Raw genomic sequence first — 15,307 nt, forward strand, 5'->3', positions numbered from 1 at the left:
CAAGTATTTCAGCATTGAAACATGCACTGGGGTTTAATGCTCAGGCACAGAATGACATCTATCTCTGAACACAAAGTTTAGGCACTTTGCTGTGGTACTTCTTAACTAGAAGGAGTAGATTCCTTCATGTAGGAGTGTTGACATTTCAAGTTTCTGCATTGAGCATTACTGTCTCAGGAGAAAGCGTCTTACAAAAACAGCAGATCTTTGGAGACCAAAATCCTCAGCAGTTTTAAAAATAGCCTTTATTACTTGTTGACAGAATAAACTTAACATCTTGGAATGCTCTTTGGTGTAAGAAAAAAAAATAATTGCATTTTTAATACAGAAAGAACTTGATTTTTACTAAGAAGGCGTGTACGGGGTTGGTAGGTTCACCAGTCCTTCCAGCTCTTCTTGATACCAACACTTCCTAGCTATCATATTAAAAAAAAAAAAAAAAATCATTCAAACTATCTCTACACTAGAGGCTGTTTTAGTTGGGATAAAAAAAAATTAGCTTTGAACTCTGCAGAAACAGCATCTGCTCAAGTGATTCCTGTTACTTTCTGCTCCCAGGGTCAATTCCTCAACCACAGAACAGCTGCTAAAACTTTTATTAAAGCTAAATTCAAGAAAAAGATATAAAAAGGAGTCTATTTAAAAGAGGAAATATGGTTGGTTTGGTTTAGGTTTTTTTTTTGTCAAAACATCACTGGTAATAAAAGAGGGAACTGTGCCCACAAGTACATGTTGAAGAGTTATTTCTGTACAGAAACCTTTCCCAAAAAGCTTCCAAGATACTTGCTTTGAAGATGGTGAAATTTTCTGCCAGAGCACTGATAAGATACAAAAAATGTTTGTTACCATGTAACGCTTCCTAAAAAAGCACAAGTGTAGATTATGAGACATTTAGATCACAGATCTAAAGACAACACACTCTCACATAAAGGTCTAGAGAAACCCCTTCAAGCATATTACACCATATTCATATATATAACATCAAAGCAGGAACATTTCTAAGCATGCAACAGTGTCACAGATTTAATACTAAAAACTACTTTATAATGGCAGATCTGAAAGGCGGAGGCTGTAGGTTAGATGTAGGGAATAAATGCTTTACTGTAAGTGTAGTGAGGCCCTGGCACAGGGTGCTCAGAGAAGCTGTGGCTGCCCCATCCCTGGAAGTGCTCAAGGCCAGGCTGGACGGGGCTTGGAGCAACCTGGTCTTGTGGAAGGTGTCCCTGCCTGTAGCAATGAAGTTGGAACTGGATGAGCTTTAAGGTTCCTTCCAACCCAAACCATTCTACGTTTTTACAATCTACCGAAATGCCAGCATAGAAGAAAGAGTAACAACTTTTAAGACAAGAACAACTTCCCATTTCTTTTTCACTTTCACTCTATCCATTGAGCAGGTTTCCTCCCAACTAAACCAAACATAAAAACTCCAATAATATTAAACAATTTTGCTGCAGTTGAACTTAGTATTACACTACTCTTCAACATGTATGTATATATATATATATATATATATATATATACACATATACATACACACACACACAACATAATTCTCCAGCAAAATAGGAACACCTCTGCCTTTCCTTCTCAGTGTAGCAGCAAGTACTATACCACCACCTTAAACAATCTGAGGCCTGTGGCTTTAAAGCAAAGTTTACTGCTGGAAGTGTTGTTTCAAGTGCTGGTAAACAGTAAAAATTCCAGCACTAAAAAAAGAGCATAGAGGTGTACAACAATCTGAAACAGTCACTGGAGTTTACTACTAGATCATACTCTGAAATTGAAAGCTAATGATGCTTAAACCATTTTCAACTTCAAATTGGTTATAAATCTCCTAACACTTTAAATTTAGCTCTGACTATTGTTTTCTGTGATTGTACCTTAAAGAGAATTTCATTTGGACTCTACCAAAATACAAACCAAGCATAATCCAGCACTGAAAGTTCTATGACACCAGTTGCAGGATACGAACAAGAAAAAAAAAAAAAAAAAAACCCAAAAAGAAACAAACCTTCAAACTATAAACCTGGGTTTCTTAAGACTCCTTAAAATTCCATCTAGAATTTACACTGACACTTATTTTCTACCATGAATAACATGGTCCTAAGGAAAAAAATACAGTTAAGCACCTAGTAAAGCTCTAGACTATTCTGAGCCAAAATGGAACTGTCATCTTGATACGGCTTGGGCCTTAGCACGCATTTTATCTTTAGGTAATAGCTCTCCTAATATATAAGTGTTCACTTACTTTGCCTTCCAAGTTAAAAATAAAAATTCTATGAAAGTTATCCTTCAGCAAATTATCCCCAATTTTGCCTGTCAGTAATAGCTAAATAGTAAAATTCAGAATACATTAAGAATAACAAGCACTTCCCTTTGCCTTCTATTAACACGTAAATCAGACTTACACGGCAATATATCCTTGTATCTATTCTTTTTAACATTTTCTTCTTTTTCTCCAGTGGCTGTTGGGTAGATCTTCTCTGTTCTGTATTTTGTCGATAATCTTCTTAACCTCTGAAATAGAAGATTTATGTTATATTTTCAAGTCTGCAAATAACAAACATCACAAGGTATTAGCTTCACTGATGAAGTATAAGATCACTCAATAAAAACTTCTTTGTTCCTTTCACAATATTCACTATGTTGAAGTTTAATAATCTAACTATCCAGTACTTTCAGCTCATCATCGGTTTACAGCCAAGTTGAAGCTGGCTCTATATATCACGAGACATGGAGCTTTGGGAAAGCCACTACAGCACCAGTATGGAATACAGACATATTTTATTTACAAAATACACTGCCCTGTTAGGCAGTGACAATTGCATTAAGAATACCTGTGTTAAACAGCAAACCCTCTTCTTGCTCAGAATACTTGGAGTAAGAGCTCAGAGCAGGCTGGCTTGGGAACAGTCATTAGCAGCCTGTACTTTGCTCTGAAGCGTGTGGCTTTCAACACTGACATCTGAACAGAAAATCTCACTTTTAGCAGGCATCAAACTCCTAATGTCCAAGTCCTATTGAGTTTCAAGCTCACTCAGAGAAAGAAGCTCCCTGCCTTTCAGGCACAAGGTATTTGCAATTAAGATGGTGACAGGAGGTCTGCTGGATTCACAATGTACGTCTTTTCCCCACCACAGCTCCCCCACATCCATGCATTTCAAATCCTGGAAATCTGAGAGAGTCAAAACATCCAGTAATAAAAACCAGCCCATGCCTTCCAACAACCTTGGAAATAACAAGAGCAATACAGCTTGTATCATCACACTTGTGCTAGGCCTTCACAACCTTAAAATTGAGGAGGAACAAGAGTGTGGATTCTCTTTGGAAGGAAAAGTAATGCACTGCTGTTGAAAAACTTGCAGTGTTAGGCAATGAAAAAAGAGTAAACATTTGGAGGTGGGACAGTGAGTCCCTGACCACACAGGGATCCAAGTGCTAAATATATGATCTGAAAACATTGCTACAGTGAAGGCCAGGAAGATTCAATTCTTGAAAACACATGTGAACAGTTACAGGAAGCTTCCACACAGACTACCCTCATCTTTGCAACACTAAAAGCAAATTCATAACCGGTACACATAGCAAGCAGAGAAACCTGGTTTGTAACATAGTATAGACAAAGAATACCACTGCATGTGGGAAACATACTGTCCGATGTAACACTGCCCTTACGTATCAAAACATATTGCCTGTGCTAAGGCCGAGCACAACCAAGAGTCTAGAAATAGCAAAATATGCACACCTAAGTTAGCTATATCAGCTAAGAATTAGAAGACTAATAGTTTGAAATCAGCTATAAGCCTCTAATTCAGAAAAACAAACAAAGGCAAACAGAAACAACACTTTCCAAGCACAGCCACCAATATGATTTTGTATATTGTTCCATATTGCAACCTGGTTGTATGTTTTTTCCCCCATCATACTGATTTTTTATGGGACAAACACCACAACTCTGCTTAGAAAAAATAACAGAAAGAAGCTCAGAGGAAAAAAAAAATGACCTTTAAAAACCAGGAGTAGAAGCAGAAGTTATTCTGCATAAGAAAGGATTCCCTTGAGGAAGTCATATAGGGAAAAGGTTAGGTACCAAAGAGCACCCTTGGAAGATGATCCTTTTTGGTTTAGCCCCTTTTTAACACATGCAAGGATAAAAAAAAAAAACCAAACAAAAAAACCACAAAAAAAACATTCTCCCAAGAACAACCTGGATCTATCCTAAGCCAAAAAGGCTGGAGTGACTAGTATCAACTTCTTTTTCTAGAAAGTGACGCTATGAGAATTCAGCATAGCCTTCTCCCGTGTGTCAGCCAATAGATGTACAATCTGCTGAACAGCCTAGAAAGTAGGATAAGCTTAACCAGCTCTGAGGCAAAGACTGGAAATGAAACACAGGTTGATTTTAACACACATATGTTCCTAAAATACTTCAGGATCCATGCTTTTAACGCATATTTCTCAGCTGTTCTTAGACAGCCGCAATAGAAGAAAAGTATGGTCCTGAAAGGAATCAAAAAGAGTAAGGAGTACCGTTTATAATTTGTAGCAGTATCTGCTACATAGAGTAGTATCTACTTCATCTTTTTAGAAGAGAAAGAATTCATTAAAAAGTTAAGGAAAGAATTCAAAAAACTGAGCTTTGAACAAAGGAAAGAATTCTAAAACTGAGCTTCGAACAAAGTACCACAGGAATGGAAAAGTGCCAAGCGCAGCAGAACATTCTGCTCTACACACAACAGTCAATTTCTGCAGAAAGCTATTGCAACACGCACCCACCGCCACTGTAGGATGCAAGAGATTCAGTGCTTCCTAGATTACAGCCTGGAGTGACCAGAGGGAGGACAATGTACTCAACAGCAGAATGGGGGTAATGACAGGGCAGAAGAAGAAAGAATTTAGTTCAGCCTAAAGGAAGTTGATGACAAGATAGCCAGTAAGATCTGTCACAGTCCAGTCTCATGCTAATTCATAACAACCGTCTACAGTACAAAGCAGCGCTCATTAGGGTTAAGTCAGTAAACTGTCAAGTTGCTTCCCAGAAGATATTCTGACACCAACAGCAGGGATATTAGAAGATCCAGCCTGGTGCCTTTGCAGATAACAGCGGATGCTTCCATGCGACTTACATATTCACTGAAACTGCTATTCTGGTACCACAAAAATCTTCATTTATTTATCCTTTTAAGAACAAAATAATCAGAAAGTATGTATATACTCGTGATTCACCATACTTAAAGAACTACATTCACAAGGCCTTAAGTTCCTTTCTCATTAGAAAAGCTCAAGTTTAATTCTGCTTATTCACTGTGGGACAGAAGCGGTTTGTGGGATGGTGACAAACACTTACCACATGTGACAGTGGGGAGATGAGCCTTTGAAACAATTTGAGTTCAGAAACATAGTTCCAACTTCCACAGTGGTTTTACAGTCTGTACTACAAATGTGCTGCAGTGTTTTTACAAAAGGACAAACCAGCTTTTCAAACCCAACTTGTGGAATCCTACCATATTAAGAAGAACTCAGTCCAACCAGTCCAGGAAACAGATCTGACTTTTGCAGTCAATTTTTTCATCTATTTAACACTCTAGAAAGCCTGTAAAGACACACTGCTTAATCCCATAGACATGTTATTTGTGGATGAAAGAAAATGATCGTAAATAAAGAAAAAACTTATACTGCCTATTGAGATTTGAAGATCTCGCTTTAAAAGCCTGAACCTTATCTAAGATATGAAAGTTCTTGTGACTCCTTTCTGGGCTTCTTTTCAAGGAAAGCACAGCAAACACTTTACCAGGTCTTTACTTAAAGGCCTCAAATTGTCTCCTAAGATTTATTTGACATTTCCAACAGTCAAAACATCAGTTGGTGAACCAGTGATGTTGACTTAAGTCTCCTTTTTGACCATACCTGAGGAGCAGCATGTATCAGTGTCAAACACCAGCTGCTAGAATACTCCACAGCACCCATGATTCATTTGCTATGTGACAACAGGTAACAGTAATGGGCTTCAGAAGCTCTACACAGTTGGCTATGGCAGCAGAGTAATGAGATAACACCAATCACACAACAAAACAATTTCTTTTGAAAAATTTGCTTAAGTTCATTAAAATACTCAAAAGTACTGAAAAATTAAGGAAAAGCTTCCATAAAAGTCATCTTAAAAATCAAAGCATAAAAGATACTAGGAAACACTAAAAAAATGTACTGATGCATTCATTTTATGAAATAAGACAGCTATTTCTATAGTAAGCTTGACATCACATTGTTCTTACTACCAGCAGGGGAAGAAAATCACATGAATTATGTTCAGCTGTGCTCTCATCCCAATAATTTAGATAAACATTACTAGGGCAGAATAAATTTCCTAGTACTGTCATATAATGAGAAAAATGTACTTGTCAGGAGCAACATGAACCAAGCTACCACAGAAACATCAAAATAACTATCTTCTGGTTAGCTATGGTGGGATTACACAGGTTTCAGATTCTGTACCAATACTGTGAACACAAAGATGCCAGGATGCCTTTGACATTCTCAGAGATGTCAGCTCAAATACAGACTCAGATACATCACTGCTCAAATGGGGCTCTTACTTTCTATAACTGCTTTGGTCCCAGAAGTGTTTTTTCAAGTCCCTGCAAATCCTACTGGAGTTTCCCTATACCACTTACTTATCACCGAGGGCTCTGGAAAACACCCAGACAAGCCGATGCCAGTAAACTGTTGTAGGATGGACTGTTCTCAGTCAGGGTGCCTCTGCAACTCCTGGTTGCAGTAGCAAGGAATAAAGGAACAGAGTGAGCCGTCTTTCCTTTAAGTCACTCTGCCAGAACAAGAACTGCATGCAGGAGAGTCAGACACAGTGCAGCTTAGTCCAGATTTTCTGGGAAAGAGAGGTCCAGCTGGGTTGAATCAACACTGAGCTGTACCACACAGGACATTAGTTACCTTATTCCTCTGTTAAGTAGCACAAATAATGCAAAGTTTAATTTCATTTCAAGTATCTTACTTGTATATAAGTCTCCCAACCATCTCTGTGGTTTACATTTGTACATTAAATGCTTTGCATTTGTTATTACAAATAAACTCAGCATTAAAACCTGAAAAAACCCTAAATGTAAGATAATGACTAAGCTGACAATTAAAATTAGTTATCAGACTAATACTTAGTACATGCACATGAAATTACAGATAAAACTAATTCTTGAGACTACCCCTCTTACCACTTTGTCTTTGAAGTAACTGAAAAGCAGCATACACTTGTGACACATGTAATCTTCCCCCAGTTATTCCCGTCAGCTTTCAAACAATTATTTTTCAGAATTCCTAGTCACCATCATGGAAGGAAAAAGCTTTCTCAAACACCAGTCAAGCATGAACAGTGAAAGGAGAATGATCCAATTTTGTAAAAGAAAAGCTTCACCATATCTCAACATTCACAGATAGCTTTGGCTGCAAGGAACAGGCCATCAGTCTGGATTTAACTTATTTCTCTGAAATAAAGCCCTGAAAGGAGATTGCAAACTGAACTGATTGAAAGAACGAGATATAAGAAGGGAGAGTTTTCACTACCTTGGCATTCTCCTATAGCAACACCTCCTAACTCCCAAGCTCTAGGTGCTCTAAGGGAATCTCCGCTGAAGTCATAAATAGACGAGCCTGACAACTGTGATTCCTTCGGAGCTCTGTCTTCTGCAGTTCACAGCAAGACAATGATGGGTCTAAAAACCCCACTACATTCAAGGAAGCCTGTGTGAGCTACATAGAAGAAAATCCCCTCAAAAATTACCCAGGGAATCAAGAACAGCATCACTTCAGTATTAGATGGCATAGTGTATTCTGTAACATCTTAACTCCAGCCAGTAGCTTCTCAGGGAAGAAGGGAATTCAAATTACTTCACAAATTGAAGATTTATATCCAGTAAAGCGTTAGTCAATGAAGACAACACTGGTACACCATCATGCAGAGGAGGCCAAATGACAGTAGTGAAAGGAGCCAGTTAAGAAGTACATCTTACTTTCTTCAGTATCACGTTATAACTGGGAACTGGTAAAAACCAAACACACACTCCCAAAAAAAAAAAAAAACAACCCCCAACACCAACATAAAAAGCCCAATCCAAAAGCACAGTCTCAAGAATTATGCAATGCCAGAGTAAGACCAACATTTTTCTTCTTTTCAAACCTGTATTTTCCCTAACAAAAATGTTAGGACCAGGCATGTCTCCCACACTGCTAACAACTGAAGATAACTCTACACACACACCAAAATATTGGCTGACTTCTCTAAAAGCCTCCTTTTCTCACCCTCTTTTCTGAAACTATATTTATACTATCTACATGCTAAACCCAGCCTAAATTAGCAGTACTACCAATTACAGTCGCAGTTCATTTATGTTCAGCATAACAGTTAAGCAACATACCTACTGCTGGTAATGGGCTATTTTTACAAGGATGAAGACTGAAGAGATCTGTAGTCTGTTGAGGAGCAAGTAAACAAGCAGACAAAGCAAAACATTCAATTACTAAAACATAAACAGCCAAAAGCACCCTGTGACAAGCACTCAAAGGAAGAGCTGGATAGACAATACAGACTGGAAACAATTGATATAAATAAGCAGCATAAGGACCTAAAGGGGTCACAGTTAAGCCTCTGGCTCTGAAGAATATTTAGTTTGTTTAAGCATGTGCCTTGTCCCCGAGAAATTCCACAATCTGTTACCATCAAAACTTTCTTCTCCCCACAGGCTTTACCATTCCCTTACTTGTGACTTCAATGTGTGTGGAATGAAGCATTAAGTTTCATGGAGAATATATTTTGCTTTTGTTTCTGTTCAACGCTAAAAAAAGGAGAAAAAAAAAGAAAAATACCAACTAAGTTCTCCTCCCTCTTCCTTCACAAGATGCAAAACTCTTCCTCTTTTCCCACGCCTTGGAACACGTTTCCTTAAGGTCAGTGTTTGTTTTCAGCCCGATTCATATTAGGTGGGAAAAAAAGGCACCGCAACTGAAACAGGAAACAGTGAGCTTTCACTCCAACAGCAGTAAACTAGAATTTCCTACCTGCTGGTCCCCGATTACCAAAGCTGCCATAACTAAAGGCACAGGGGATTTCTTAAGCTTTTTAATAAATCTGCATCCCCCAAAAAGAAATGTCTGCTACAGATGTTATGTTTTGCCTTGCAAAAAGGCATCAGGGCTTTTTACCGGCTATGACTTGCCCATTTAGCTGAAACAGAGATCCTGCCCAGTAAGACTTGCTGAGTGACTTCAAGCTGAAAAGCTGGAGCCTAACAAATGCTCTGAGTAAAAAGCATAGCTGTTTGTGCAGTCAAGAAACACTGCAACTGCCATCTAGTTTGGAGTACAAATTACCTTACTGAATCATCTTTAGAACTCAAAGGTGGTGTTGTTCCTTTCAGTTATGTGACATCCTTTAGCATGCAGTTGAATTACTATGTAATGACATGAGTTCAAGCGTTAAACACGCTGGTGTTTATTGGACATGCAAGCAATTCCAATAAAAATACACTGGTTTTATCTTTCCCCACAAGTCTGGTTTTGGGTTTTTTTTATTTTTCCGAAGCAGGCTTGAACCTTGTATAGAAATACAGTACCTGTAGAGACTTTCAGTAGTTCAGAACCCCCACTATTCAGCAGGCACAATTAGGATATTGCTAATATAGTTATGTTAGTTCCTAATTGGCAAGTAGGCACCAACAATTTTTAACTCCCCAAAAAAGAGTCTAAAACCTTTCCAGACAAATACAAGAAAAGAAAACTTTTGATAAGCACTGAATCAGTACTTCCATGCAGTGACATACGTACAGGGAATATGTAAGAGAATGTAAAGGAAAAAGAAGGTATCAAATAGAAAATACATTTCTACTAACTGGAGAAAACATGCTTACAACTATTTTCACCCCTTCTTTGAGGCTGAGTCTGGAAGCTAAGGAATGTGCTAGTTATAAAGAAGCCATTTATGATGGCATTCAATAGCATTTTAAAAGCCAGAAAGAAGTAGCCTCATTAAAGATACAAACTTGTACTAAGATTTCAACTGTAATAACCCTACCTAATAACTAGCACAACATTTATGGAGAGGCAAAGGAATTTTATGTCATAATTGTTTGTACTTGTAGCATCTGTTATTTTTTTGCTGAATAAACGCGTCCTTGACAGATCCAAATCACACACCTTCCACCCAGGTTATGCCCATTCTGGTTTCAAAAAGAGACAGAACAGACAATGCAATGTCCAACAAAATTCTTATAATACCAGCAGAAAGAACTGCAGAGCAACTACCCAAATGAAACCAAAGCAGCCATGGCTGATACACAAACAACAAACACGAACAACCAATTATTCACAAGCATGATTTTAATGTTTTTCTGTCCATTAACATTTTTGTTAATGGTTGAACATTCAAGAGTTGGAAATAACAGTGCGAAATGCCTGAACAACAGAAACTTTACCATTTAGCTTGTTTCTGCTGAATTTTAAAAGAAGTCCTTAAACCTTCACCACACATGCTATATTGTATGTAGTTCTCTTCTACAGGAGTAACATAGGCACTATACCATAGTAACACACAGAAAATGTTTCTTTCCTCATTTTGTGCAATTAGCCTCCTCAAAAAAAAGGAAAAGACTGCAATTAATCTCAAATATAACTATTTCAAATTTATTGTTTGACATACCATTAACATTTTAATTTATGGTAACTTTAATCACAGGTGTTCTCAGGCCATGCAAACCCAAAAGTGACTAGCAAAAGAAATAGCTGCCTCTTCTGCAGCCCTATATAATCATTTTGTTAGAATACCCAGAGACAAGAATACTGCAGTGAAGTTACTAAAACATAAAATAAAAATACTGTTTTAATCAAAAAGTTTGAAGCTTAACCTTTTAAAATCATGAACATTTTAGAGGACATTTTTAAATCTGAAGACTCATAAAAGCCTTCATCAATCTAAGTAACAAACATATTGCAGTACATTCTCTTTCACAACCAACACTAAGAACCTAAATCCCTGATATTAAAATAAGCCTTTATATACCTTTTATTGTGTTTTGTACAACAAAGCTGCAAGTCAAACTTCCAGTCTGTAAGAAGCCTTTATTACACTTAGAATGTATTTACTTCCAAAATTCTTCTATTTTGAAGAGATAAATATTTATCTTATATGAAGTATACACTCAATCACATAAAGGTTTCTAAAGCAGCCTCTCATTGATCTGTGTACCCTGCAGGCTGTGTGCTATACAGCTGATTTGTGAAACAGTCTTTCTACTATGCCAAATTTCAGCAGGTAAAAAGGTGCTGAAGTCCACTGATAAAATGAATCAGGTTCAGGCAAATTCCCTGTCAATCAAACTGCTGATAAATTTAAAACAACCCTCAACTGTCATGTCTTTAGAAGGCTGACTATTTACAATCCAGAATGTAGAAGCTGACGGTTTGTTTGGTAAACAATAGAAAACCCTCATTAATTTTCTTCTACCTGAAATATAAACAACTTTATTCAACACCCCTGGCTTCTGGATGATAGATGTACTGCCAGGTATTTCAGAAACACACAGGGATACCTTAAGATCCAACCTCAAGATTCTTATCTATAATTCTCATCTATGTGGAATAAGTGACAAAGTAATAACACTCTACTTCCTTTCTTGGGAAAGGAAGCTGTTCTAATCTGGGCTTCAAGTAAGTAGTTGATACAGTGCCAATTCAAAAGAAGAGTATGTGAATTTTTAGAAGAATCCAGACGAGACAAGAGTCTCTTTAGTTTGTTTTTACAAGGAAAAATATTGATAAAAAAAGAATCATCTGACTGGAGGGATTTTACAAAAGAAGTTTCTCCAAAACTTTCCAGGGCAATCAGGCATTTTCTCTCATGACTTCTTATGAAAAGCTGAGCATGCTGTTATTTGATGACAAAGCTAGAAAACAATCAATGGGAGGGGAAGATGGGAATCTAACATAAAGCAAGCAGACAGACTTTCAGGATAAAAGAAATAAGACTAAACATAAAAAAAGGCCAAGTAACATTGCATACTAGAAGCCAACACTGAAGGAAGCACATATGCCATATTATCCCAAATTAAGTGGCAACTCATAAAGTGTTTACAGTAGCCACCAAGGGACTAGACACAGGATATTTACTGATAAACAGCCTGTACTCAGTAGTACGTCCACCATGCTGGGAAGTTTCTAAAGATGAGACAATATAAATTCTCAGCAGCCAACAGGAGAGAAAGCTGTTTTTCTTTCTTCGCCTTAATTAAAATAACAGGCTGTCATTTAATTTGCTGATGGATTGTATGTTCTTATTTTTCTTCATGGTCAGATATTAATAAAAGTGATTCAACTTGAAATTTCCCTCTTGGGACAGAAACGTTCATATTCTACTTTATCTATTGCTTGGCACTGCATAAGTGCCCTTTAGCACAGAAAACATATTAGTAGCCTTTACATTATATTTTCATAGAAAACATGAATCATTTTTATGTTACTGTTTTTGGTTGTGATAGTCTGTTTTTACTTGAAGATACTTTTGCTGTATCCAAAGAACACTAGTAAACAGTAAAATAATCTTAGCTTCTTTCGGAAAAAGTAAGAATCAATGTTTTCTCTAGCCAAGGAAGCAATCTGTTCCTTTTTAAAGACTATCATCAAGCATTTAAGTCTAACACTCTCATTCTAAGCACCATTAGCCTATACTTTCTCTGACTCTTCTGTGATTAAAAGGGGCCTGAAAGGCTTCTTTTTATTTTAAGCCATATTTTAAGTGCCTTGAACTAACTCCTTTTTTAAACCTCAGTTAGAGAGTTAGTAGATGCTCAACAAATCCCAAACCAGTACCTTATTATTTAACAAACACTAGTGCAGAATGTCTTAAACCATCCTAGATCAAACAGTGCTCTGCAATGGTGTTAACTGCTCACAGGCACTGGTTTACTTAGTTCACTGTCAAGTACCTGATAGCAGAAGATGTCATGCTTAACTATCAAGGTTTATACAGTGCTTATTTTCTTTGATAAAGAAACCTGAATTTAATTACTTCAACTGAAATGTCTGGTTTTGTCTTTAAAGCAATACTAACATTTTGATGACCGTTTCCACAAAGTTTGATTTTTAAGCACTGTTCTCTACTTTGGAACATTCCTAGACAAATTTGTGTTTCTGCTACCAAGTAGCTTTTCCTGCTACTTGGTTCCCAGTTAAACCAACAGATGTCTGATACAAGCTGCACAGCAGCATTACACATTACTAGGCTTCAAGTTTCATTGACAGAATAAGCGCAGAATAAGTGCAGAACTGAAGGCAGCATAGAGGCACTGCCCAGAGGTGGGAAGCTGGAACATCTGCCTCTTTTTGCCCTGCCACACAGGTAGCTTGGCATCTTCACAGGCTGGCAGGACAACTGGGGAACACAGTACCTTAAATCACTATATTGCAAGCATCTGAGGCTTGTGTGCAGGCAACTTGACTGAGAAAACCAACTAAAAGCCAAACCTCCCCACCACCAAACAACAACTAGTTGCACAAACCCCAGAAGTTACACTAAACTGGCTAGGCTTTTTTACTCTGAGGATCTAAACAAAAGCGCTATTTAGGCGGAAGTCCAGAAGAAAGATGACCTGAAAGCAGCAGTTTGCTTGCCCTGTGTCTGTGGAACCCATCCACTAGATGTCAGTGTCCTCTTGGGCAGCAGAAAACCTGCTTGGATCCCCATAAAAAGAAGGCAGATCATAGTCCTTGGTTAATCAGGTCAACTGTAAAGCAGGAAACCATTCTCTGGGCATCATCTGGGCCAGTACAGAAGCAGGCAGCAACAGTAACATTTGTTGTTACCAGACACAGCACATAAATACAGCATAGACACAAAGTTTAGTCAGTAAGATAAGAGGCTAAAGACTGAAAACTGTTTTATGCAGCCTTAGTGACTTGAAAGTACAGCACATTAATCAATAGATCTTAAGACATGCTGAAAACGGGTGACAAAAAGGCTGAAAGAGAAAGGTATTTTTGTTTCCTAAAATATCACAAAAAAAACAAAACCTTTTGGACAAAAAAATACTAGACACAAGAATGGGCTCCACCTTTACCAAAATTTAAAACGGGCTTAAACAGGCTTAGACTCAGAAGCAATAGAATAAATTATTATAGCACAGTGTGATATCCCCTGTGATAGGTATAAAAACACCACACCCTAAGTAAAGGATAGAGCAGAAGTCAAAGTTCAGGCACATTAAGTGCCTGTCTCAGGAAGAAATGGGTAGGTGCTTCTAGTCACCTGCATGAAATCCAGATATCAGATAAATCATAAATTTAGATTAGAGTATTTCAGATGGAAGGGACCTAAACCAATCATCTTGTCCATTAGCCTGACCATTTCAGGGATGTCCAAATTTGAGTCTAAAAGGAGAATACTGATATGAAATTTATCTTAAACTTGACAGCAGGACCACATGCTCAGAATCTAATCCTACCCCTACAAATTATGGACGACTGATGAGCAAGGGTAAAGGGGAAGCAGCATCATACATGAACAAAAGTAGACAGACAAAGAGAAAGAGAGAAAAATCAAGCTAAGATTCTGTAATATATTTTAACACACCCAGGATTGTGCAAGACCTCTAGTATGAAGAAAGCAATCAGGATGGTGGTAGCATGCACAAGAAATGTGGTAGTTCTTATGGAAGAGATTAGGAAGGCTATGAAGCTGAAAAATAAGAAATCAAGAGTTTCAGAGGGGTACAAAGTACAGGTTTCTTTCTTTTTAAAGATATCCAATCAATTTGCCAGAGAACTCTCCCTCAACCCCCCAGCAAGAAAAACACTTTGAAGCAGATCCGAGCAAGTGCAAGACCTGGCTAAAGACAGAGTTCCAGAAGAAACAACTGTAGTTACTGCATACTTATAGCTGGTATCCTTGCCAGTCAGGAAAAGGCTAAAAAACAAAATATAAATTCACCACAACTTTTTCCCTTGGAAATAAGAACTTTAAAGGAGAAAAAAAAGAAAAAAAAAAGAGGAAGCTCAATGAAAGGAAATTATACAGAGCTAAAAAAGGTAAAACATTTGCAAACAGCAGAGGGCTTGTTTAAGGGTACCTGCCCCTATCCTGACTGTCTGCATGCAGGGACAGCTCCTGGTGTCCTGTGAGCCCCAGCCTGCTGCTGCCACATGCAGTCCAGGAGCTTCTACACAGAACCTGCCACCAAGAGAAGCTGGGATGACGGCCATTTCATTTCGTACCTTCTTTCTCTCAGTATCCACCAGTCAGAATAAATTACTAGAG

General features: G+C 37.8%; 1 protein-coding gene across 2 annotated transcripts in view; it reads right to left on the bottom strand.

Moving 5' to 3' along the window:
• PTPN12 (protein tyrosine phosphatase non-receptor type 12) overlaps positions 1-15,307 on the bottom strand; it is a 71,815-nt gene that overhangs the window by 38,871 nt on the left and 17,637 nt on the right. For both annotated transcript variants that reach the window (XM_061467344.1, XM_061467343.1), the window contains exon 2: positions 2,409-2,517. In XM_061467344.1, the coding sequence (XP_061323328.1) occupies positions 2,409-2,517 (109 nt within the window). The remainder of the gene's footprint in view (positions 1-2,408; positions 2,518-15,307) is intronic.

Source organism: Pezoporus flaviventris, unplaced genomic scaffold (assembly GCF_033815535.1).
Source record: "Pezoporus flaviventris isolate CSIRO_AGI_PZ_B2104156 unplaced genomic scaffold, CSIRO_AGI_Pfla_v1 ptg000045l, whole genome shotgun sequence".
NCBI lineage: Eukaryota > Metazoa > Chordata > Aves > Psittaciformes > Psittacidae > Pezoporus > Pezoporus flaviventris.